Source organism: Hyperoodon ampullatus (genome assembly GCF_949752795.1).
Source record: "Hyperoodon ampullatus genome assembly, chromosome: 10".
Lineage (NCBI taxonomy): Eukaryota > Metazoa > Chordata > Mammalia > Artiodactyla > Ziphiidae > Hyperoodon > Hyperoodon ampullatus.
The window spans coordinates 15,150,003-15,175,404 of NC_136923.1; the positions used below are offsets into that span (position 1 = coordinate 15,150,003).

The 25,402-nt window shown below is 37.3% G+C and overlaps 1 protein-coding gene across 4 annotated transcripts in view; it reads right to left on the reverse strand.

Moving 5' to 3' along the window:
- The window catches only part of CNTN6 (contactin 6), a gene marked incomplete at both ends in the record, with an annotated part of 244,050 nt that overhangs the window by 148,453 nt on the left and 70,195 nt on the right, over window positions 1-25,402 (reverse strand). For all 4 annotated transcript variants that reach the window (XM_079712710.1, XM_079712711.1, XM_079712709.1 and 1 more), the window contains one exon: window positions 4,397-4,523. In XM_079712710.1, coding sequence (XP_079568836.1) covers window positions 4,397-4,523 — 127 coding nt within the window. The remainder of the gene's footprint in view (window positions 1-4,396; window positions 4,524-25,402) is intronic.

A 25,402-nucleotide genomic window follows, 5' to 3' on the forward strand; every position in this document is an offset into this window, starting at 1 on the left:
TAATATAGCCAATTTCCAAATCATATTTTTTTAGGGTCTATGCCAGCTTTGCAGTTTCTTCCCTTATTTTGGTAGAGGTAGCTAACTGTAAGAAAGGAATGACATTTTATAGCATTATTCCAAATGTCATTGACTTTTTTAGGAGTATTCTGAAATGTCCCGTGGAAAAAGTCTGGCAAATATCTACAACAGTAGAAAAGAAATACGGACTTAGGTAATCTTCTACCCTATTAAAGATGAGAAGTGATTGACGAGATATCAAATCATCCAGAGGTTTTCAACAAACTCTGTCACTTTTAAATTATTTAGCCAATTCTTGTGCACCTCAACTTCATTTTAATAAAGGTAGTTGAAAGACAACAGTCAAAAATAGTATATTTCATTTGCCTGAACTATCTGCCAAATTTTTTTCTAGAGAAATTTGTTCGGCCTCTCGTTCTCAATTTCAGAAGAAGAAAATGGAGAAAACTATTTTTTAGGCCTATCTGAAGCCTCGAATATTCTCCTTGCCAGCACTGTAATACTGTCTTACATGGTCTTTTAACCTTTGTGTTCCCTTTCATTTTCAATGCAAAGGCTATACAGCACTTAGTTTGCCAGTTCTCTTTAATTTTGGAATCAATCACTGAAATAACTGCTGTCATCATTATATGCTCCTAATTAATCTCAGTAATTGTTTTTCAACACAAATTCAAAGTTGTTGGCTTAGCTGCAGCAAATGAATTTTTCACAGTATCCCCATAATCCTTCTAATCACTATGGTACAATGATTATTAAACTGTGCATATAGATCAAGGGTTCAAGTCGTGGTATGGGCTTTGTCCTAATTAATATGTTTAAATCAATGGAGAAATAGTATTAATGAATTCAGGTGATTGTCATACAAACGTTACGGATAGAATTGCATGCCCAGGAGAATTATCCCATGATGCAAACTAGGAAATATGCTATAGATGATTATTTTAAGCATCTGCCTTAATATCATTAATTCCATGAAACATATGGATTTGAACTAAAATCTTGAACTTTTACTGGTGAACATCCTTCCCTATTGAGTAGTTAAGAATATAATGGCTGGGGGCTATATTTGTTTGCTGGCCTGTGATAATGCACGAGTGTGTGTGTGTGTGTGTGTGTGTGTGCATGTGAGTGTTTTTCAAAACTGAGCCTTGCTTTAGAATTACATGGAGCACTATTTCTGGGCCCATCCCTAGACCTTTGAAGAACTCCAAAATAAAAATTTTTTTAGTAGTCTCTCTGGATGATTGTAATGTGTGCTAAATTTGGCTCCATTGACCCTGTGGAAAGAGTCCTAGGCCTAGCTTTGACATTCCTTTGCTGTGTATGCTTGTGCAAGTAATGAATTCTCCAAAAGTCATATCCATCAATTATAAAATTTGCACAATAAAAATATCCTGCTTTATCACATGAGGTTGTTAAGAAGATCGAGTGAGGAAATGAATAAAAAGAATAGAAGGGCAGAGTAACTACTTTTATGATTTTTACTCAGAGACCTAGAGCTTCTCCAGACTTAAAAATGTCTTTATGACTGGAGTAGATTAAATTACAGAAAGGAACCTCCTCTTGTGACCAGGTCCAGAGAACATGTGTTAGAAATCCTCTATGACATTCAAAGATAGTGTACCTGATAGAGAGTGTATCCAATGTAAAAATGATTTATGTGTGTGTTGCTTGTTGCTTCATTTTCCCAAATAAAAGATATATTCTGAGCTGGAACTAAGCTCATTACTATCTGATTTTCCTAAACTTTTTAAAGTATAAGCAATCCTACCCAAGTACATTTTTGCATAACCCATTTTCCTTCCCTTTACAAAGCTTCCTGGTTAGATGTTAATTGCCATGTGTTGCCTGGTCTTTTAAAGAATAAAGAGTGATCTTTTCCATGGGAAAACTTCTGTGCCAACTTGCCTGACATCTGTGTCTTCTTATTTTCTACTGAAATCCTGTCTGTGAAGGTGTTGACTCCAACTGTAAGTGACTTTAGAGAAGTTACTTTTAAACTGTTTCCCAAGTTCTGCTTTAAATATTGCTTATTTTCTCCTGTGAGATTTCATTTGCTAAAGGAATTTACTAAAAGGAATAAAACACACACCTTAAAGTCAACTACACCCTCACTTTGTGGATAAGGAATCCAATGCCAGGAGAAAGAAATGATTATTCCAAGGTCCCATATGGAATGGATCTAAGTCAAAGGCTCTTTAATATGGCTTCACACTATATCCAAATAACCTCAAATAATGTTAGACTCTGAATCATAAAGATTGTCCCCTATTTCATACACACACACACACACACACACAATCTAAGATGAATACAGTTAACGGTGTTTTTTAAAAATAAATTTTAAGTTAGAAAGGATCATATTAAAACTAAATTTTTATTTTGTTGCTAATGTGCATTGTCTGAAATACCTCTGCCCTTTGCTTTATTATCAAGAAAATTGGTCTGACATTTAAGCATTAAAAACTTGGTTTTGTTCTCACTCTTTTTTCAAAGCCTCTTGCCTATGAGTATTTTATACCATGATATCAGAGCCAAGCTAAACCTGGTTATGGGGATTGGAAATAAGAAGCTAAATTACCTGTCTTTAGCCTCCTAATTTTTAAGTATGTTAGAAACAGAAGCCATTTCACAACACTGGAATTTGCAGTCTCTTCATTCAGTGTATTTCGTCATAGATAATATTAGCAAATTGTTGTGAGAACCACTGTTTTATATCTTTCAGCCTGTTATAAGCCAGTAGACATTTTTATATAAGTACATGATTGACTGATCTTATTTATACTTAGCAAATGTTTCTTATTTTATAGGGATTCATACTTTTTTTTTCCTTTCTCTAACAAATTCTGTCAATCTTTAGGATCAATCAAATTGGCTTTCAAAAATAAAATTCCAACTTAAACTGTAAGGTGATCCTTAAAAATGTGTTAATCACATTTTTATATATTTAACCAAATTTTAAGTTAAGTAAGATAACTCTTTATTTAAGGAAAACAAACCACCAACCATGAACTGAGTGAACCAATTTATAAACTAAGTAATCTTCATCAACCAGATGGACTTTATTGGTTTGGGTGTCCTAAAGATAGGAAAGCTTTAATAAAGTGTAGTAAGACAGTTTTTCAGCTCTTTTCTTTTAAAAAACAAATTCTGAAGTTCTTTTGACAGAATACAATGTAAAGGAGAGTTGTCTTTAACTTTGTGCATATAAGTCATTTAGCTAGTTAATCTAGACAATCTTAAGATCAAAGTAATTATACATAGAAATTTGGTATTTTTAATGGAACATAAAAATCACACCAAGCCAGCTTATTTTGCCAAAATGGACTGAGATTGTTGCTTTTTGTGTGTGATGATTTAACTTAACTACTAAAAATTCAGACTTTAAAAAAATGCTTTTAAAATCCCAAAGCCACAATAGTGATTTTAATATTTATTCAATTTTTCCTATATTTACACTGCATATGCAGTTCTTACCAACAAAATATCTTTATGATTTATATAAGCATAATATATACATGCATATATTTTTAAATTTGTGAAGTCTACCCACAAGGTGGATCAGATTCTGCCTTTACTGCAATATTCTAAAAACTGAAACACTACAGAACTTTCTGCCTTATTATTTCAGAGGTAATATGTGAGGAGGAAATATATATTTTTCTACTTGCCCAGAATGAAAATTCCTTTTCTGCATTAGATGGTACATAGCTGTCTTCAACATGTTTTTCTAAAACCAGTGCTTTTTGGGTGATGGGACATGTCAGTGGAGCCACAGAAATTAGTCTGATAAAATAAAATTTCCATCTGGATTAATTCCTTTTAGGGAAACATTTTCACAGTCGTTGTATATGGGGCAACTGAGGCAGTGGCTCCAAATTGTGGGGAAGGGAGTACAAAATGAACTTGTGCTTTATAGTCTTTCAAATTGGGGAAACAAACCTTTTTCTGTCCTTTCCCTTTATTTTTTCTTCTTTTCTCCTGTGTTCCTTCCCTCCTCCCTTCCTTCCTTCCTTTCTTCTTTCCTTCCATTTTCTTTCTTTCTTTTCCTCTGTCAATTCTCTCCATAACATGGCACTGCATGGCACCAATCTCAAGAATAACTGTTCTAAGCAGACCTAATCAATAAGTCATAATAGTGGTTGCTGCGGGTGGGGGTGGCGTAGTCATCACTTGGCAAGTGCCATGAGGGAACAGTTTGCCATACCAGAAATGTCCATATCTTCATTTGAGTGGTGGGCATGCAGCTGTATACCTATGTAAAAATTCTTTGAGCTGTACACTTCAAATTAAGTCACTTTATTGTGTGTATATTTTACCCCGAAGACAAAGAAAAAAAAAACAAGCAGTGTGGTACTCAGAAGTAGAACTTTACCTATAATGGGGTGAAGGGTAACCATTAGCAGCACAATTCAGGATGATTTCAGATTTTGACAAATCCAAAGGAAAAATAACATCTTGTGGTTCCTGGGTAAAAATAGGACGGCTCAAACGACCATCACCTGGAAAAAGAAAAGAATTACACCACATGAAAAAACCTGACCCTGTTTTGAATGCAAGTCTGAATTAGACATCAAGTCAATACATAGTTTTAAAAACATTTTATCTTGAAACAATCGCAAACATATAGAAAATGTTTCAGAAATGGTACAAAAAATTCTTTCTATGCCATTTAAAGTAATTTTGCAAATTTATGCCACATCATCCCAAATAAATTAGTTTATATTTCCTACAAAGGATATAATAAAATGATCAAAATCAAGGAATTAACATTGATTCAATACTAGCATCTAATCTTCAGATCCCATTTCTCCATTTTCCCTAATAAAATCCTTTATAGCAAAAAGATCCAGTAGAGAATCACAGATTTCATTTAGTTGTTTTCTCCTCTTAGTCTCCTTCAATGCAGAACAATTTCCCAGTCTTTCCTTGGTTTTCCTCACCTTGGTACCTTCGAAAATTACCAGGCACTGATCTGGTAAAGTTTCACTCAATTTGGGCTTATCTGAGCGACGACAGGGTAGGGGTCCTGGTAGGAGCTGTGTGCTGAGGGTATGGGTAATAAAAAGGGTCTATAAAGATTTTAAAAAACAGTAATAAAACCAATGAGAAAACTGGCTCTTATTTTTAAAATTATCACCATGAAAAAGACTGGTCCCCACCAGCCAGAGTGTATTGATCACATTGTCTTGCCATCTTGTCCCTCCATTCTCCTCACCCACTGGGTGCACCACTTTGTCTGCTGTTTCATTACAGTTAGATTCAGAAATGCTGTGTGCTTCAGATTGTATCCTACCAGATACTGCAGGACTTCTATTTGTCCCATTTCTGCTGAAGTTAACTTTGATCACTTGGTTAAATGTGCTGACTGCCAGACTTCTCCACTATAAAATTGCTTTTTTTCCCCCCTTTATAATTGGTAAACATTTTGTGGTTAGGGACTTTGAGACAATGTAAATATACTGTTCCTTACTGAACATATAAATGTTTTATTTATATATTTCTATCAGTATGATCTACTCTATCACTGTGAATCCATTGTTTCTTATTTTATTAAAGTTATAATCCATTACTATTTATTTTGATGCCCAAATTGTCACTGATTTGGCCAGCATGAGCCATTCAAGCTGGTTTCTTCATCTTTTTGACATGTGCCTATCATTCTTTATACTATTCTTTACTTTCTGGTACAAGAAAGTGTTCCAGAATCACCTTGCATTTCTCCTATTCCAGCCATCAAAGTAGTCTTTTGTTTCCCTAAGAAAACCTTGTTCCTTTTATTAGAGAATGGTATGTAGAAACCATGATCTGGAACTAAGTGTACTTATTGTTATTGAGGTGTTCTTGCTCTGAGGATTTTCAGTGTGTGCATGTGTGTGTGTGTGTGTAGGTTTTATAGATTATATGTATGAATACATACATATAGATACTTATATGAATTTATAAACACATATGAATACATATAAGTATGCATATGTATAATTTTATATACAGACATATTTATGTAAATATATATATGTGTGTGTGTGTATATATTCTTATTCCATACTTCTATCTATCTATGGTGATTTATAGTGGGTTTATTATACGTTTTTTCTGTCTATATATATTTTTTTAATTTTATTTTTTTTGGCTGTGTTGGGTCTTCGTTGCTGCATTCGGGCTTTCTCTAGTTGTGGCGAGCGGGGGCTACTCTTCGTTGCAGTGTGCGGGCTTCTCCTTGTGGTGGCTTCCCTTGTTGCAGAGCGCAGGCTCTAGGCACGCTGGCTTCAGTAGTTGCAGCATGCAGGCTCAGTAGTTGTGGCTTGCGGGCTGTAGAGCACAGGCTCAGTAGTTGTGGCTCACGGACTTAGTTGCTCCACGACATGTGGGATCTTCCCAGACCAGGGATTGAACCCATGTCCCCTGCATTGATAGGTGGATTCTTATCCACTGAGCCACCAGGGAAGTCCTCTGTCTATATTTTTAACTCCCTATTCCAGCTGTGAGAACCCTGGTTTCCACTATTCTCAGTGTATTTATGAATTTGTTCAATCTCCTTGTATGTAACTAACCTCCAGTTACTGTCACCACCTTCTCCCCTTTGTGAAGCTCCTCTTCACCCTGTACAGATTCTGATACCTGCTGCAAGTTTTACTCCCATACCTTCCTTGACACCACTTGTAAGCTGTCTCCTACCTCCTCACCTCACTCATGTTCTGACCCTGTGCACGGTCTCCCTCCTGTGTGGATGCTGTCTTTCCTCTTGACCTCTGACACTCTGTGCATGGTTATATTCCAAATTGGATAACTTTTTCACATCCTTGAGGATCTAACACCTCACCCTGGAATGCCCTTTCCCTGTGGAGACTCTGTCCTCACTCGCTTAGCTTCCAGGTTTCTACCTTCACCACCCTCTCCTGGCAATGGAACCCTCCTCAGGCTTCTCAGACTCTGGTAGCCTGTTCCAGGCCGCCTCAGTAAGGGCATTTCCTTCTCACCTTCCTCGGGCTCTGCCACTCCACTGGGCCACCGCTGCCTTACCCCTTGTCCTGCATGCCTGACTTTCTCACCACTCTTAGGCTCCAACAACTCATGCTGGGCTACTGTGGTGCTCATCTTCGACATTCATGTGGATGCCTACCTTACTGAGCCCCACTTCATGGCATTTGGACTGAATTGTTAAGAAAGATTTGGAGGAAAGGAGGAGGAAGAGTTCGGTACTTACGTTTTAGGTGAAATTCTGTGTTTTTTAAATGTGCAAATGAATGCATAAAGCAAAAATCTCATCATGTTAGGATTTAATTTTAGGACACCCAGTCCAGAACTCTAGTAGTTGTACCTGAGGGTCATGTAGGAGCATGTCATTTTCTCTGATACCAATCACAGCTCTAGAGAATCTCAAAGTTGGTAGGTCTTTTGTAGACCATTCAGGCCAGACTTCTTGGTCTGGAAAGACAATAGAGCTAGTGGTCAATAGCATGTGCCCTTGAATCAAATGGGCTTCAGTGGATTTGTGAAATTTGCAGTATCTTCGTTGACAAAATAGACTCTGTATATCAGATGGTTATTTTGAGATTTAATAACATATTACTATAAAGTATATCACATTGTGCCTGGTACATGTAAATGTATAATCATCAAATTGTGAAAATTACCATCAGTATTGTCATCATCATCATCATCCTTATTATTATTACACACGGGGAAACTAAAACCCAGGAAGTTGAATCATCTTTTCCAAATTCACCATCTGCTTTGAGAGATAGGGAGGAAGTTAAACTTAGGCATCTTGATTCTCTCACTGTTTTCACCATCCACTCAGATCTATTTCTTTCTTCCAGAATATTTGCACCCAGGTAAAATATTAATTTAGTAATTTTATCTTAAATTGTAATTTTAGTATACTCCATTATTTACCTAGAAGTACAGACAGTTATTAGCTGTATAATGCTGGACAAGTTATAACTCTTAACTATAAAGTAGCAATACATTTTACATCTTTGTTTTTTTGTAAAGGCTGATTGAGAAAGAGTGAGTTAAACATGTAATACAGACTTTCCTTACTCTAGTACCTAATGAAATGCACAAGGAATTATAAATATAAATAAACAACAAACAAATTAACAGTCTGAATAAGAAAAGGGACAAATTACAATGCCATTGGCTTAAAAATAATCAAAAGAAACAAAGAAACAACAGAAAAAAACATTTGTGCATAAGAAGAGTTTGTCCAGCCTCAGAGGGGCGAAAGAGTTCTTGATGTCTTAATCTCATCCCTAACCTCTGTGAGATTTACTGGTGAAATGACAAAATTCTGAGAATTCTCATAGCAACCTCCAATTCTGGAGTTAAGCAGATTTGTATACACTTGCATACTGTGTTTTAATCTGTTTTCTCTTCTGGCTGAAGAGAGGAGTAAACAGGGCTCCTGGAGAAAAAAGAGTGAAGCAGAGAAGCATGAATAGTAAAGCTGACTCTGTTTCACAAACTAATAGTTTCATGCCTATATATTCACTTGGTAAAATCTCTAAAGCCCAACCTAAAAATGATGCATTTCCCCAGTAAAGTATACCTATGACTCTTCCACCAATAATCTTGCTACAAACCACTAAAACAAAAAAAAAAAAAAAAAAAAAGACCTTAAAATAGAAGCACCCAGATATTCTGCTAAAGGCTGAACTTCCCACAATCCCAGTATTCCTTCAGGCTACAAAATGGGGGTACTCATGATATGTGGGTATTCAGCCTCCAAAATGGAGCTAAAAGGAAGAAATCAAACAGTTCCCTGATATGATGAGAAGAACGTTTAAAATTATCGCTTTCTATAAAGGAATGACTGAGTTGTCTGCACACAGTTCCTCAAGTATGAGCAAATGAAAAGAAGTGGAATAGTAACTATGGAAATGTATTGCAACAATAAAAGTGAAAAACATAGCATGCCAAAGATAGACAAAATATCCAATCTAGAGGAAAATATAACAAGGAATCCTAGGAAATTTCTCAAAATTTTTCACACAGTAGAGTAAGAACCTGAATTCAAAAAATGTAACTCAATGGCAAGATGAAAAGGACAAACTATAGAATCAGATAAATTAGGATGTAACTTAAACATAAAAATTGCAACCAAAAGAGCATCATTAAAGAATTAATAAATCAACTAAAATAGGCAAGAAACAAAACAGATACCTACTAAAAGTCAAATTACTGACATAAAGAGAAGATTAGAGATAATTGTGATGAATGCAATTAAAAAAAACACAGATAAGAGGAAAGAGAAGGTAATGGATAAGAAAGATAGATAAAAGATGATCCAACATAAAGATCCTTGATGTCACTGAGACAAACAAATGTATTGAAAGATATCAGCAAGAAAATTTCCTGTGAATTGAAAGAATACACCACATTCCAGAGACATTTTAATTTAGAGAGAGGACTTAACACCAAAGCACGTGTTAGTTAAGTGACTGATGTTCAAACTTAAAGAAAGACTTTGCAAGAAGACCAGGTTGAAACAGAAAATTACTTAAAAGAGTGAAAGATAAAATCAGATTAATTTCAGATTTTATAATAGTAGCATTAGCATTCTATACCAGAAGACAGTGAGGGAAAGTCTACAGTATTCTGAATAAAAGGGTGACTTGACTGTTATTACCCACTGATATAGCTTTCGAATCTAATGACATTCAACATTCTTTAACATCAAAAAACAAACAAAAAACCCTCAGGGAATATAACATAAATGACCACTCTTAAAGAAATGACTTAACAATGAAGTCTATCCAGGTAAAAATGAACCAATATACAGATCTCAAGAAAGAAGGAGGAATAGGATGAACAATGAATACATTTAAATATAAAACTACCACTTAAGGGCCTTCCTGGTGGCGCAGTGGTTGAGAGTCCGCCCGCCGATGCAGGGGACGTAGGTTCATGCCCCGGTCTGGGAGGATCCCACATGCTTTGGAGCAGCTGGGCCCTTGAGCCATGGCCGCTGAGCCTGCGCATCCAGAGCCTGTGCTCCGCAACGGGAGAGACCACAACAGTGAGAGGCCCGCGTACCGCAAAAAAACCCACAAAAAACAAAAAAAACCCTACCACTTAAGAACCATGTTGGTTTTAGTTATAGAACAGAATATGAATGCCATAAACTTGGATAATATAAAAATAACAGTATAAACAGAAAAATGAGGGATGGGTAAAAGAATATAGTTTGAAATGTGAGTGCTAATATTATCTTCTTTCATAGCAAAAATTCAAGTGGAATATGAGGGGTTTTTTTTGTTTGTTTTTTCATAGATCTTTATAATTTAAACATTTTCAACCACCTTCCTCGCCCCCTAAAAAGAAAACCTGGCTGAAATATTAAGCACTGTGCTATGCACAAAATAGGCAGACAACAAATGTTAATTTATCTTCCTTTACCTTCACTCAGAGAAAAGCTCTGTTCAATCTTCATATAATCTAAATTAAGGGTATAACTTGACTTAATAATATTTTATATTTGGAAGAGTAATTTGTAGTTTTCCAAGGAGTTTTACATGCACCAAGTAACAAATTAAGTTCCTGTGACACGTTTTATGAGACATACATTTCCATTCCCATTTGACAGATGAAGAACTTGAGACGAATAGAATCAGGCATTTTCTAACAAACTTTGGTTCATTTTGAAAGATAGAAAAGCTTGGTCTTGGTGAATTATCATCAGTCCATATCTTATTTAGTCATTTATATTTGTTGTTATCAAATTTTTAAGAGCTTGAATTCATACGAGTAAAATGTCTAGCTTTTGTCAACTAATTGTTTAGTCTCTTGTGGTAAATCCTTAGATTTTTTTCATACTGCAATGAAATGATTAAATAATAGCAGACTTTTGTTGCTTGCCTACAGTGTCAGAAAGCAAGGACAACATGAGCTCTCTGTACAAGAAGAGCTGAAACCATGTGACAATATAATATCAAAAGCAAGAAATCAAAAATGCTTTTTAAGTACCTTTTCTTTAAAAGTGCACTAGACCTTAGGAAAAGTGTCGGTATTTTGAGCAATAAGTGATTAAATAATTGTATTGACAACACCTACTGCTATAAAATCACCTACAATATAATGCTACACAATAAGAAATGTTTTACTTGGCAATAAAGGAAGAACTTTGCAATAGAGGAATGTTGAAAAGTAAATAATTTTAAATGACAATTAAAAGCAAATTATACAGTGTTATTGAAAATTCATGTAGGGTTCTGCCCCATTTTTCTTCCTTTTTATCTTCCATGGAGTTAAAAAAAAATTAGTCCTATGAGCTGACTCCAATACTGGATCAAACTACCAGAATCTAAAGTTCATTGTCATCCCCCTGAATGCAAAAAACTTTTAATTATATCGACGGCAGTCACATTTTGTCATTTCTGAACAGTTCATGAACATCTTTATGGAGAATCATCTCTTAACTGATAGGAATAGGCTCTTAAATTCGTATTTTTTTAATTCACCTCATTCTTATGGCCATGAATGACTGGACAAAAGGTGAATATGTCCTGCTCGGCTGCTGTACTTCTCTCTCCTGGGAATTAGGAAATAAAATGAAGAGGTTCTTAGTTTCTGATTGTTACTTGAATAGAGAGGAGTTTCTTCAGGATTATTAGAGCCTCTGTCTTCCATAAAACTTGTTAAGAGTTAAGAGAATGCTAGTCTAGATGGACCCTCAAGATGCCAGAGGAGTAAGACGTGGAGATCACTTTCCTCCCCACAGCTACTTAAAAAATACATCTACATGTGGAACAACTCCTACAGAACACCTACTGAATGCTGGCAGAAGACCTCAGACTTCCCAAAAGGCAAGAAACTCCCAGCGTACCTGGGTAGGGCAAAAGAAAAAAGAGGGCTTCCCTGGTGACGCAGTGGTTGGGAGTCCGCCTGCCGATGCAGGGGATGCGGGTTCATGCCCCGGTCCGGGAGGATCCCACATGCCGTGGAACAGCTGGGCCCGTGGGCCATGGCTGCTGAGCCTGCGCATTCGGAGCCTGTGCTCCGCAGCGGGAGAGGCCACAACAGTGAGAGGCCCGCATACCACAAAAGAAAAAGAAAAAAGAGAGACAAAAGAATAGGGACGGGACCTGCACCTAGGGGAGGGAGCTGTGAAGGAGGAAAAGTTTCCACAGACTAGGAAACCCCTTCGCTTGCAGAGAAGGGTGGTGAGTGGTGGGGGGAAGCCATGGAGGAGAGTGCAGCAACAGGGATGCAGAGGGCAAAGCAGAGAGATTCCCGCACAGAGGATCGGTGCCGACCAGCACTCACCAGCCTGAGAGACTTGTCTGCTCACCCGCCAGTGTGGGTGGGCGCTGGGAGCTGAGGCTCTGACTTTGGAAGTCAGATCCCAGGAAGAGGACTGGGGTTGGCTGCGTGAACACAGACTGAAGGGGGCTAGTGCACCACAGTTAGCCTGCAGGGAGTCCGGGAAAAAGTCTGGAGCTGCCTAAGAGGCAAGAGACGATTGTTTCAGGGTGCGCAAGGTAAGGGGATTCAGAGCATCGCCTAAATGAGCTTCAGAGACGGGCTCGAGCCACAGCATTCAACACAGACACGAGACAGTCATGAGACGCTAAGGCTGCTGCTGCAGCCACCAAGAAGCCTGAGCGCAAACACAGGTCATTATCCACACCTCCTTTCCTGGGAGCCTGTGCAGCCCAACACTGCCATGGTCCCATGATCCAGGGACAACTTCCCTGGGAGGACACAGGGCACAGCTCAGGCTGTTGCAATATCATGCCGGCCTCTGCCGCTGCAGGCTCGTCCCACATTCCGTACCCCTCCCTCTCCCCCGGCCTGACTGAGCCAGAGCCCCCTAATCAGCCGCTCCTTTAACCCCCTCCTGTCTGGGTGAAGATCAGACACCAGAGAACGACCTACCTGCAGTGGCGGGGCCAAATCCAAAGCTGAACCCCAGGAGCTGTGCAAACAAAGAAGGAAAAGGGAAGTTGCTCCATGCAGCCTCAGAAGCAGCGGATTAAATTTCCACAATCAACTTGATGTACCCTGCATCTGTGGAATACCTGAATAGACAACAAATCATCCCAAAATTGAGGCGCTGGACTTTGGGAGAAACTGTACACTTGCGGTTTCCTGTACGCTACTGATGAGTTTCTGATTTATATGGTTATCTTAGTTTAATTTTTAGTGCTTGTTATCATTGGTGGATTTCTTTATTGGTTTGGTTGCTCTCTTCTTTTTTTTTATATTATTTTATTTTTATTTTATTTTATTTTTTATTTTAATGATATTTAAATATTTTTAATTTTAATAACTTTTATTTATTTATTTATTTATTTTCTTTCCTTTTTTTCTCCCTTTTCTTCTGAGCTGTGTGGCTGACAGGGCCTTGGTGCTCTGGCCTGGTGTCAGGCCTGAGCCTCTTAGGAGGGACAGCCGAGTTCAGGACATTGGACTACCAGAGAACTCCTGGCCCCACTTAATATCAAATAGCAAGAGCTCTCCCAGAGATCTCTATCTCAATGCTAAGACCCAGCTCCACTCAACGACCAGCAATCTCCACTGCAGGACACCCCATACCAAACAACTAGCAAGAAAGGAACACAACCCCACCCATCAGCAGAGAAGCTGCCTAAAATCACACTACATTCACAAGCACCCCAAAACACCACTGGACGTGGTCTTGCCCACCAGAAAGACAATATCCAGCCTCATCCACAGAACACAGGCACCAGTCCCCTCCACCAGGAAGCCTACGCAGCCCACTGAACCAATCTTAACCACTGGGGGCAGACATCAAAAACAATTGGAACTACGAACCTGCAGCCTGTGAAAAGGAGACCCTAAACGCAGTGAGTTAAGCAAAATGAGAAGACAGAGTAATATGCAGCAGATGAAGGAGCAAGGGAAAAGCCCACCAGACCAAACAAATGAAGAGGAAATAGGCAGTCTACCTGAAAAAGAATTCAGAGTAATGATAGTACACATGATCTAAAATCTTGGAAATAGAATAGAGAAAATACAAGAAATGTTTAAGAAGGACCGAGAAGAACTAAAGAGCAAACAAACAATGATGAACAACACAATAAGTGAAATGAAAATTTTTCTAGAAGGAATCAATAGCAGAATAACTGAGGCAGAAGAACGGATAAGTGACCTGGAAGATAAAATAGTGGAAAAAACTACCGCAGAGCAGAATAAAGAAAAAAAGAATGAAAAGAATTGAGGACTGTCTCAGAGACCTCTGTGAAAACATTAAATGCACCAAAATTTGAATTATAGGGGTCCCAGAAGAAGAAGAGAAAAAGAAAGGGACTGAGAAAATATTTGAAGATATTATAGTTGAAAACTTCCCTAATATGAGAAAGGAAATATTCATTGAAGTCCAGGAAGTGCAGAGAGTCCCATACAGGATAAATTCAAGGATAAACACACCAAGACACATATTAATCAAACTATCAAAAATTAAATACAAAGAAAAAATACTGAAAGCAGCAAGGGGAAAGCAACAAATAACATACAACAGAATCCCCATAAGGTTAACAGCTATCTTTCAGCAGAAACTCTGCAAGCCAGAAGGGAGTGGCAGGATATATTTAAAGTTTTAAAAGGGAAAAAGCCTACAACCAAGATTACTCTACCCAGCAAGGATCTCATTCAGATTTGACAGGGAAATTAAAAACTTTACAGACAAGCAAAAGCTAAGAGAATTCAGCACCATGAAACCAGCTTTACAACAAATGCTAAAGGAACTTCTCTAGACAGGAAGTACAAGAGAAGGAAAAGACCTACAATAACAAACCCAAAGAATTAAGAAAAGGGTAATAGGAACATACATATCGATAATTACCTTAAATGTAAATGGATTAAGTGCTCCAACCAAAAGACATACACTGGCCGAATGGATACAAAAACAAGACCTGTACATATGCTGTCTACAAGAGCCCTATTTCAGACCTAGGGACACATACAGACTGAAAATGAGGGGATGGAAAAAGATATTCCATGCATATGGAAATCAGAAGAACGCTGGAGTAGCAATGGAGAAAGATAGAGTTAATTAATATTTATAGGACATTCCATTCAAAAAAACCCAGAATACACTTTCTTCTCAAGTGCTCATGGAACATTCTCCAGGATAGATCATATCTTGGGTCACAAATCAAGGCTAGGTAAATTTAAGTAAACTGAAATCGTATCAAGTATCTTTTCTGACCATAACACTATGAGATTAGATATCAATTACAGGAAAAACACTATAAAAAATACAAACACATGGAGGCTAAACAATATGCTACTAAATAACTAAGAGATCACTGAAGAAATCAAAGAGGAAATCAAAAAATACCTAGAAACAAATGACAATGAAAACACAACGACCCAAAACTTATGGGATGCAGCAAAAGCAGTTCTAAGACGGAAGTTTATAGCAATACAATCCTACCTCAAGAAACAAGAAAAATCTCAAATAAACAACCTAATCTAACACCTAAAGCAAATAGAAAAAGATTAAAAAAAACCCCAAAAGTTAGCAGAAGGAAAGAAATCATAAAGATCAGATAAGAAATAAATGAAAAAGAAATGAAGAAAACAATAGCAAAGATCAATAAAAGTAAAAACTGGTTCTTTGAGAAGATAAACAAAATTGGTAAACCATTAGCCAGACTCATCAAGAAAAAAAGGGAGAAGACTCAGATCAACAGAATTATAAATGAAAAAGAAGTAGCAACTGACACTGCAGAAATACAAAGGATCATGAGAGATTACTTCAAGCAAGTATATGCCAATAAAATGGACAACAAGGAAGAAATGGACAAATTCTTAGAAAAGCACAATCGTCTGAGACTGAACCAGGAAGAAATAAAATAGAAAATATAATCAGACCTAATCACAAGCACTGGAATGGAAACTGTGATTAAAAATCTTCCAACAAACAAAAGAACGGGACCAGATGGCTTCACAGGCAAATGCTATCAAACATTTAGAGAAGAGCTAACACCTGTCCTTCTCAAACTCTTCCAAAATATAGCAGAGGGAGGAACACTCCCAAACTCATTCTATGAGGCCACTATCACCGTAATACCAAAACCAGGCAAAGATGCCACAAAAAAAGAAAACTAGAGGCCAATATCACTGATGAACATAGATGCAAAACTCCTCAACAAAATTCTAGCAAACAGAATCTAACAGCATATTAAAAGGATCATACACCATGATCAAGTGGGGTTCATCCCAGGAATGCAAGGATTCTTCAGTATATGCAAATGAAACAATGTGATAAACCATTTTAACAGATTGAAGGAGAAGAACCGTATTATCATCTCAATAGATGCAGAAAAAGCTTTCAACAAAATTCAGCACCCGTTTATGATAAAAACTCTCCAGAAGGGAGGCATAGTGGGAACTTACCTCAACATAATAAAGGCCATATATGACAAACCCCAGCCAACATCGTTCTCAGTGGTGAAAAACTGAAACCATTTCCACTAAGATCAGGAACAAGACAAGGTTGCCCACTCTCACAACTATTATTCAACGTAGTTGTGGAAGTTTTAGCCATAGCAATCAGAGAAGAAGAAGAAATAAAAGGAATCCAAATCAGAAAAGAAGTAAAACTGTCACTGTTTGCAGATGACATGATACAGAGGACTTAGAGAATCCTAAAGATGCTACCAGAAAACTACTAGAGCTAATCAACGAATTTGGTAAAGTTGCAGGATACAAAATTAATGCACAGAAATCTCTTGCATTCCTATACAATAATGATAAAAAATCTGAAAGAGAAATTAAGGAAACACTCCCATTTACCATTGCAGCAAAAAGAATAAAATACCTAGGAATAACCCTACCTAAGGAGACAAAAGACCTGTATGTAGAAAACTATAAGACACTGATGAAAGAAATTAAAGATGTTACAAACAGATGGAGAAATATACCATGTTCTTGGATTGGAAGAAACAACATTGTGAAAATGACTCTACTACCCAAAGCAACCTACCGAAGCAGCCACATAGCACAGGGAGATCAGCTTGGTGCTTTGTGACCACCTAGAGGGGTGGGATAGGGAGGGAGGGAGGGAGGTGCAAGAGGGAGGGGATATGGTGATATACGTATGCGTATAGGAGATTCACTTTGTTATACAGCAGCAACTAACACAACATTGTAAAGCAATTACACTCCAATAAAGATGTTAAAAAAAAATGTAAGAACAGTGTTGGGTACACACAAATACAGTATATAAACGATGAAAAAAATTTCTGTATATGATGTAAATAAAATAAAATTGTGTAAATATGAAAAAAGAAAAAGAATGCTAGTCTATATAGAGACAAAGATTGAGACAGACAGACAGGCAGTCAGTAGAATGATGGAGAGAAAGAATAAATAGTAAAACGGGACTTTATTCCCTAAGCTTATTAATCCTTGGTTCCAGTTTCTAGTGAGACCTGCCTCTGGGTTCCATGAGTCATTGACTGTACAGTTTCTGTTTTTCGCAATGGACAGAATGTTGGGAAAGACTGATTCAAACAGTATAGAATGACCAGTGTTCTGCTGCTTTTCTCCTCTCCAGAAATACCAAAGTGCAGATAACCTGGACAGACAACAATTTGTTTTCAGGGGAAGTTATTAGGGTCAAAGTTAAGTACATGAGAAGACCTGCATCTAAAGGAGGACAGAACTAAAAGGCATATTATCCGTGGTTTTACTTGAATTTCATTGTTTGGGCTTAGGCAATTTCAGGTTTCACAGAGGGTTAAGACTTGAACTCTCCAAGGTCACACCCAGAGAGAAAATTGCTGGCATCTCTCTTTGTGCTACAATCCTATCCCTCCCAATAAATTTCCCCACCCAGGCTCCTGGCCCCCCCCAAAACATCTTCTGTTACAGAAGTTCAATTTTTAAATTATTTTCCAATTCATTAAAAACAGGGCAAAACAAAACAAGCAAAAAAAGTAAAAGAAAAGAAGATATCTGTGCTTGTTTTTACCAAAGAAGAAACTAAAACCAGGGTGTGTAACCAATGCGACCGCACAGGGCTAGGCGCTTAGAAGGGCCTAGCAATTCTAGTTTAATGCTCTGAAGTCACCATCTTAACATTCTTGATACTATTACCTGTAATTTTATGCTTTGTTAAGTCCAATGAGTCTGATAAGCCCTGAGTGCTTGGAGCCTTGGCTAATGGGTGATGCCTCCTCCAGCCACCTCCAAGCCTGCCCCCTTGGATAGGTTCTTCTCCTTTTGCTCCTCATCTCCTGATGCCTCAGGCCTCTCCTGGCTTCCCCTCATCCCCTCTGCCTAGCGACACCTCCAGCCCCAGCTCCAGGATGGAGCCCAGGTAGAGCTCACACAGCGTCAGGGTCTGCTGTGAGTGTGCCGTTGTGTCTCAGAGCAGGGCATGGAGGTGGTCATTCCTGCCCCCACCTGGCAGCACCATAGTACATTAGTACATAGTACATAGTGTTGGGCTGCTTGTTAAGGGTGAGGCTTTTGTCCATTCCTGCTCTTGGTACCTGGGCTATCCTGGCACAGAGACTGCAGTGCCTTGAGCATTGTCCATCTGCTGTGAGTTGGGGGAATGGTCCAGGGCACAACATGTTGGTCAGGCAGCTGGTGAGGGGCAGGATCCAGTGGCCAGCAGCAGTAGTTAGGCCATGTTTGCACAAAGTAGTGGCGAGAGGCCCTCAGGGACTCTAAGGGTCTACCTTATTCAACAAGTATCCCTGTGCCCAAGGGAAAGTGACTTTAAATAGCAAATAAAAAACATCATACCAGATCAAGAGAGATAACATGACTAAAGTTTACAGAATTTAAATGATTTGATCAAGGTCACACTGCTAGTGATATTCCAGAAGGGGTACTCAGAGGTTTGACTCCAAGTCCAAGGTTGTACACCCTACAGCATATCCACCAGAGTTCTGTTTATTTCCAGGACTAAAAGAGCTCTATTCTGTCTGCTTTATTTATTTATTTTCTCTTACTAAGCCTCTGCCTTAGTTTCCAAACCAATTTCTTTAGCCTGTCAAACCTACCCTAGACTAAGGTCAGTTGTGTCTTCCCTGAAATTAAGGTTTTATAAAGAGAAAATCTCTCTCTCTCTCTTCTCTCATTCTTTCTATCTTTCTCTCATTCTCTCTCTCTCTCTCTCTCACCAATTTCCCTTGTTACTCTAAGCAAGTCACAGAATTTTAAAATAGACAAAAAAGAAGGTGTATCAGAGATATTCCACCTAATTTACAGGGGAGGAGAAGTAACTCCAGGGAGGTCAAGTACCTTATTTAAGAATTAGAGGCAGACATGAGTCTTAAATCTGACTCTAGAGCTCTGCACTGGAATTCCCAGTATATCTTGATGCTTAGCTTGTGTTAGGTTTTATACAGGGAAGACATGTTAAGATTATTTTTTAGGAAAAACAAGAGAGAGAAAAATCATCAGCTATATCAGAGAATAAAGAAGATAAATAGAGTTTAAAACATAGTTATGAGATTATTACAGTAGTCCAAGTGGAGAGATACATCCTAAAGTAATGCAGCGAGAGTAAGAATAGAAAGGAAAAATGAAAAGGCGATTTGTCAACTAATTGAATTTGGAGGATGCTTAAGTGGAAAGAAAACATTAAAAATTGCTCAGAGATTTACTGTTTTTCAAAATAGGGGAAAAAATAAAAGAAATTAGTTCAGATTTGCAGATGTTGATTTTCACGGCTCCTTGGGGCTCATAAGTTTAGCTGTCCAAGAAATAGTTGTATATACTGATATGGCTTGGTAATGAGGGCTGTGGTGGAGAGACTGATTTTTTTGGACTCATTGGTCTTTAAATTTTAATGAAAAGAGAATTTTATTCTACTGATGGTTTGATGGCAATACATTCTACAGATATATTTGAAATTGTTTCAAAAAAGTAGGTTCCCATGTTTATTGCAGCATTTTTTACAATAGCCAAGACAGGAAACAACCTAAATATCCATCAGTGGATGAATAGATAAAGAAAATGTGGTATATACATATATGTGTATGTATATATATATGTGTGTGTGTGTGTGTATATACATACACACACACACACACACACATATATATATGGACTTATTCAGTCATGAAGAAGAAGTAAGTACTGGTGTTTGTCACAACATGGATGAACTTTGAGAACATTATGTTGAGTGAAATAACTCATTCTCACTTATAAGTGGATTCTAGAGAACTGGAACTCATAGAAACAGAACAGATTGGTGGTTGCCAGGAGTAGGGGTGAGGAAGAATGGGGGAGGTGGGAATAGGTGAAGGTTGTCAAAGGTACAAACATCTAGTATGAGTAAGTTTGGGGTATATAAAGATGTACAGCATGGTGATTATAGTTAACAAGAGTGTATTGTATATTTGAAATTTGCTAAGCAGTAAGCTCTTAAAAGAAACACACAAAAAATTGTTACTACATGAGGTGATGAATGTATTAACTAACGTTATGGGGTAATCATTTCACAATAAATACATATAGTGCATCATTACATTGTACACCTTAAACATACACAATGCTGTTATATCTCAATTGACTTATACAATGTCAATTATATCTCAGTAAAGCTGGGGAAAAAATATAGGGTCAAATTAGCGTTAACTTTAAGCATTAATTAGATTCAAGCTATATTTTGACTTTGGCATTTTTTTTACACCTGGATAATCAATGACTTCTTATTTAAGTAAACATCAAAAGTCTGTAGAGGAGGAGGTTAATAGTTACCAGAGAGTGGCCATGCTTGATATTTCTTTCATGCAACAGACATTTGAGAAGACACTTCTTAACTGAGAATCTACTCTGAACATAATGGAATCATTTTGGTTATTTTTTTATAAGTTACTCTAGCAGAATGAACTAGTGGTATACACATGGTATAGCATTGGAGACCTGCAGTATTTCAGTCTACTCAGACAACTGTGGTGACCTACTGATTTGGAAGTTAAGCCTTAAACCTGCCTGGAAAGTATATGACATATTGGAAGTGGCACACAGATAATAAAGTAAATCATAATAAGTGTGCCTTACCATATATTTCACATCTGTTGATCTCTTCAGTCTAAAGCCAAACCAAAATAAAATTCTCCATCGTTGCTTATTTTGATATTGCCAGCACACAGTGTTAAAGGCCAACATAAGTAAATTCAACCACATTTAATTAGCTTTGATTATGTGTTAAACCTTTATGCACTGACAATGCAAAAATAAATAAATGAATTGCACTCAAGATGCTTATAATCAAATAAGAGCAATTTTGGCGTATAGTAAGAGCCAGGAACAAAGTTGAACTTTTATAGGAATTATTTTATCCTTACATAAATTCTGTCACATAGATTCCCGTATTCCCATTATAAGAGTGAAGAAATTGATGTTTGAGGAACTTAAGTAACTTAGTCAATAACAAACAGCTAGAGAGTGTTGGAATCCAGTTTTGAATTTAGGCAGTCTGACTCCAGAACCCATACTCTGCATCACTCTGATATATACTCCAGAAAGGGAGGCTGACAAAAACAATTAACTAATTGCATTATTACAGGATAAGTGTTCTAACAAAAGCAAAAATTTAATTTTAAGGAAGTCCAGAGAAGGAAGTAATTTATTCTACTTAGAGGTTATGGACGAGTGACAAAAGATGCAATATTTGAACTAAGTGTAAAAGAATGAGAGTGAGAATGCCTTTGAAAGAAAAGGGAATAGTAAGGAAACTTTAAGCATAGTGATATGAAAATACCTGTCATTCAAAAAATGTAACTGGTCTGGAATGAAGGAGAGTAATGAAATATAAGGATGGAATTGTAGGTTTAGAAGAGTTTTGAAGGACTTTCAGTGATATGACAGAGGTTTCAACCTGATGTGTAAAAGTTAGAAAACATGGGAGTGTTTTCAATTTTAAGCAGACATATGACAAACTTAGATCTATGACTAACTGGGGGAGGATAGGGGAAGAAAAACCACAGATCAGGAAGATTATTTATCAAACATTTGAAAACACTGAGATAACTGGGGCATTGTCAGTAACAATGAAAAGAATGAGGACGAAGTGAACCATTTTGAAGTGTTTAGAGGCAATACCAACAGACTGGTATAACTGATTTGATGTGAAAGATGAAGGAAAGAGAACATTTAAGATTACTCTGAGCTAGCTATTGTGGATGAATGCAAGAATGCATGTATGTTGAAGTCCTTAACTGTTAAAGGGAAAAGGAGAAGAAGAAAGACTAAGGGCAGTGAGGACGAAAGGAGATGAGAAAGTAGATATAAGTTTAATTCATTTTTCATTCATTTTTTAAACATTCATTCAGACACAAACAATTTCCTTATGAGTTACTAGCCTACACACCCCATGTTTTCTGTAATCACGCAGATGTGAATGGAAGTTTGAATGATTAGATAAACATCCATTCACTGCAGAGAATCATTTTACAAGGCAAACTGGGTTTAGAGAATAAAATTATTCAAGAAATTCTGCAAGTATTTAGGTTCACGTTTTAGAATCTTGCACCTTAAGCTGTTCCTCCTTGACAATTGAGTGATGCCCTTGGGGTGACAGAGGGATCTAGTTCATTGTGTAGTAACTGGCCCTAGAAAGGTTCTTTCACAATAACAGGAGGAAGGCAGAGTAGAGGCAGATAGAAAACGTACTGATACAAGTGGGATTGAAAACCTGTTAAAATAATATTCAGATTTTTTTTCCCTTACTTTCTTAGGAAGGAGAAAGGAATATCATTAGCTGACACAGAGGAAGTATGGGAAGTTTGAGAAGAGATGATAATGTGTAAAATGATCATCAGGAGAATGAAAAAGTGAATAGACAAGAGATATGTGTTGTGACAGGACAAACCAGGAATATTTGTGAAAGATTTCAAAAGGGACATGAAAAGGTTACTGAGTGTCCTGTTCAGTGCACTTTTTGGGGTTAATTTTGCCTTTCAATGTCTTTTATCTATTTTACAGCAGTGTAAGGAGGTGGAAAACTATTAAGAAGGCAAATGATTCTAACCATTAAAATGCAAATGAATTTTGTCCAGTGGAATGCCATTGGTTTTTTCCCTTTTTCCCTTATGGAGAAACCAGCCTTTTGTTTTGTAACAGCTTTCTTGAAATATAATTCACATGCCATATGATTTAGCCATGATAAACCCATATTGCATCTATTTATGAATTAATATTACCATTTCTTATCGCCTGTGGGGTTCTTTGCATTCTGTTTTGAACAAGTTGCAACATTTTACTGGTTTCCACATTAATTGATTTGTTTAAGCAAAATTTTTCAGATGGGCTTATTTATATTTGTTAGAGATTCGTGATTTTTGTCATTTAAAGAATATCATTAAGACATGTTAAATTTGAATTGCCAGAGGGACTCAAAGTTGGAGGGGGCTGGGGACAGAGGCAGAGTTGGATGGCATTGCTTTGTAAAAGGTAGTCACAACATGGAATTTAAATAAAAAGGAAAACTGAAGATGGAAGGCCAATGACCATCAACATCTATAGAATTGACAAAAGAGAGAAAACAGCCAAAAAATTCTGAGGAAGATCTATATGAGAAGTTGAGACTGTTTTACCAGGATCATTGTATGAGTTTTCTATTGCTACCATAACAAATTACCTGAAATTTAGTGGCAGAAACTTACACATATTTATTATCTTATAATTCTGTAGGTCGGAATTCCAAAATGGGTCTCACTGAGCTAAAATCAATATTGGTAGAACTGTATTCCCTTCTCAAGGCTCCAGAGTAGAGTCCTTTTCTTTGCCTTTTCCAGCTTCTAGAAGCTGCCTGCATTCCTTGGTTTGTGGACCCCCTTTCTCCAACTTCAAAGACAGCAACAGCACATTGAATCCTTCTGATATCAAATTACTCTGGCTATTCTTCCATAGTCACATTTTTCCTGATTCACTTGTCTCTCTTCTAGTTTTAAGGACCCTTATGATTACACTGGGCTCATCCAGATCATCCAAGATAATCTCCCTATTAAGATCAGCTGATTAGCAACCTTAATTTTATCTGCTACTTTAATTCTCCTTTCCCATGTAATCTAACATATTCACACCATCCAGGGATTAGCATATGGACATCTTTGGAGCCATTATTCTGCCCAGCACACCCATCACCTGGGAGACCAAGAAAGGAGAGCTTTTAATAAAGGACATAGTTAAGATTGTCACATGTTAGTAATAATGAAAAACAAAAACAACAGCAAAGCACTAGTGTTGGTCATCAGAAAATCTCTTGTTTCTTCTTTAGGAGAAATTTCATTTTCAAAGTCAAGATGGATTGAGACATAAAGGCCAAATTTTAAATAAATTCCAGACAGAGAAAACTATGGTGTTGTATATAAAGTACTCTACAAAGAAATCTGATGGCAGAGAGAAAGAGAGAGATGAACAGAAATAACAGCAGGGCCTAGAGCTGTTGGTATATGTGAGCTTCAGTTCTGATTATTTATATTTTTAGGAAAAAAGGGACAAGCTTATTTGTAGGCTGAGGGGCTGACTGAGAGGCAAACTTAGATTCTGTCTTTTGAACTTCTGGGTCTTTGACCCTATAACTTGCCCAATTTAGAGCATTTCAGCATTAACCTTTGAAAAATAACAGCATGCTGTCAGGAACACAAAGCACCAAAAAGCACTTTGCTAAAATGTCCCAGAGTGAAGATGTTAGAAAACCCCTGGAAACCTATTATTATCATTGAGATATTACAGGGCCCTCTTTGGTTGCTCTCTGAGATAAGATTATGTCTGCCTGAAATGGCATTGATTCCATGTATATACCAATAACAAACTGAAGAAAGAAAATTTGGAATAAAGAAAAATAAATAACTGAGAAAAGCACTCTAAAAATCTATGAATGCCAGACATAGTACCCCAATGTATATTATTTGATGATGACAGACTTAATTTTGGTTACACAGTGTCACAGCAAAGCATGCTGATCTATCAGTCCTGCTTGTACTTATTGCCAGCATGAATATCTTAACGAAATCAGTGTTTTGGGGGTTAAATGTCACCCAAGTGGCCTCCTTTGGAAAGTTAAAACAGTACCTCACTCCCATGTATGTCATCTATGCCTGTCTATTTTCTCACGTACAATTCCTTCTCTCATTCTAGTCATGTACTTTTCCTGCCCTCTGTGCCAAGCAAAAATGCCACCGAATTTGTCAGAATAGGTTTGCCCTTTGTGAAACTAGCCTGATTAAGTTTTATCAGCTCATCTGTCTCTGGATGTTTGGTAACCTCACTCCTTATTACTGTCTTAGAGATCTTGCCTACAGCCAAGGGCAGATCTGCTCATTTATAATTTTCTGGTTCTTTTTCAGCTCTTTTCTCACAGGCTGGGGTGAGGTATTTGTCATTTCATTTTGCCTTTATCTCCCTGTAACTGTGAAACATTTTTGTTAAGATTTCC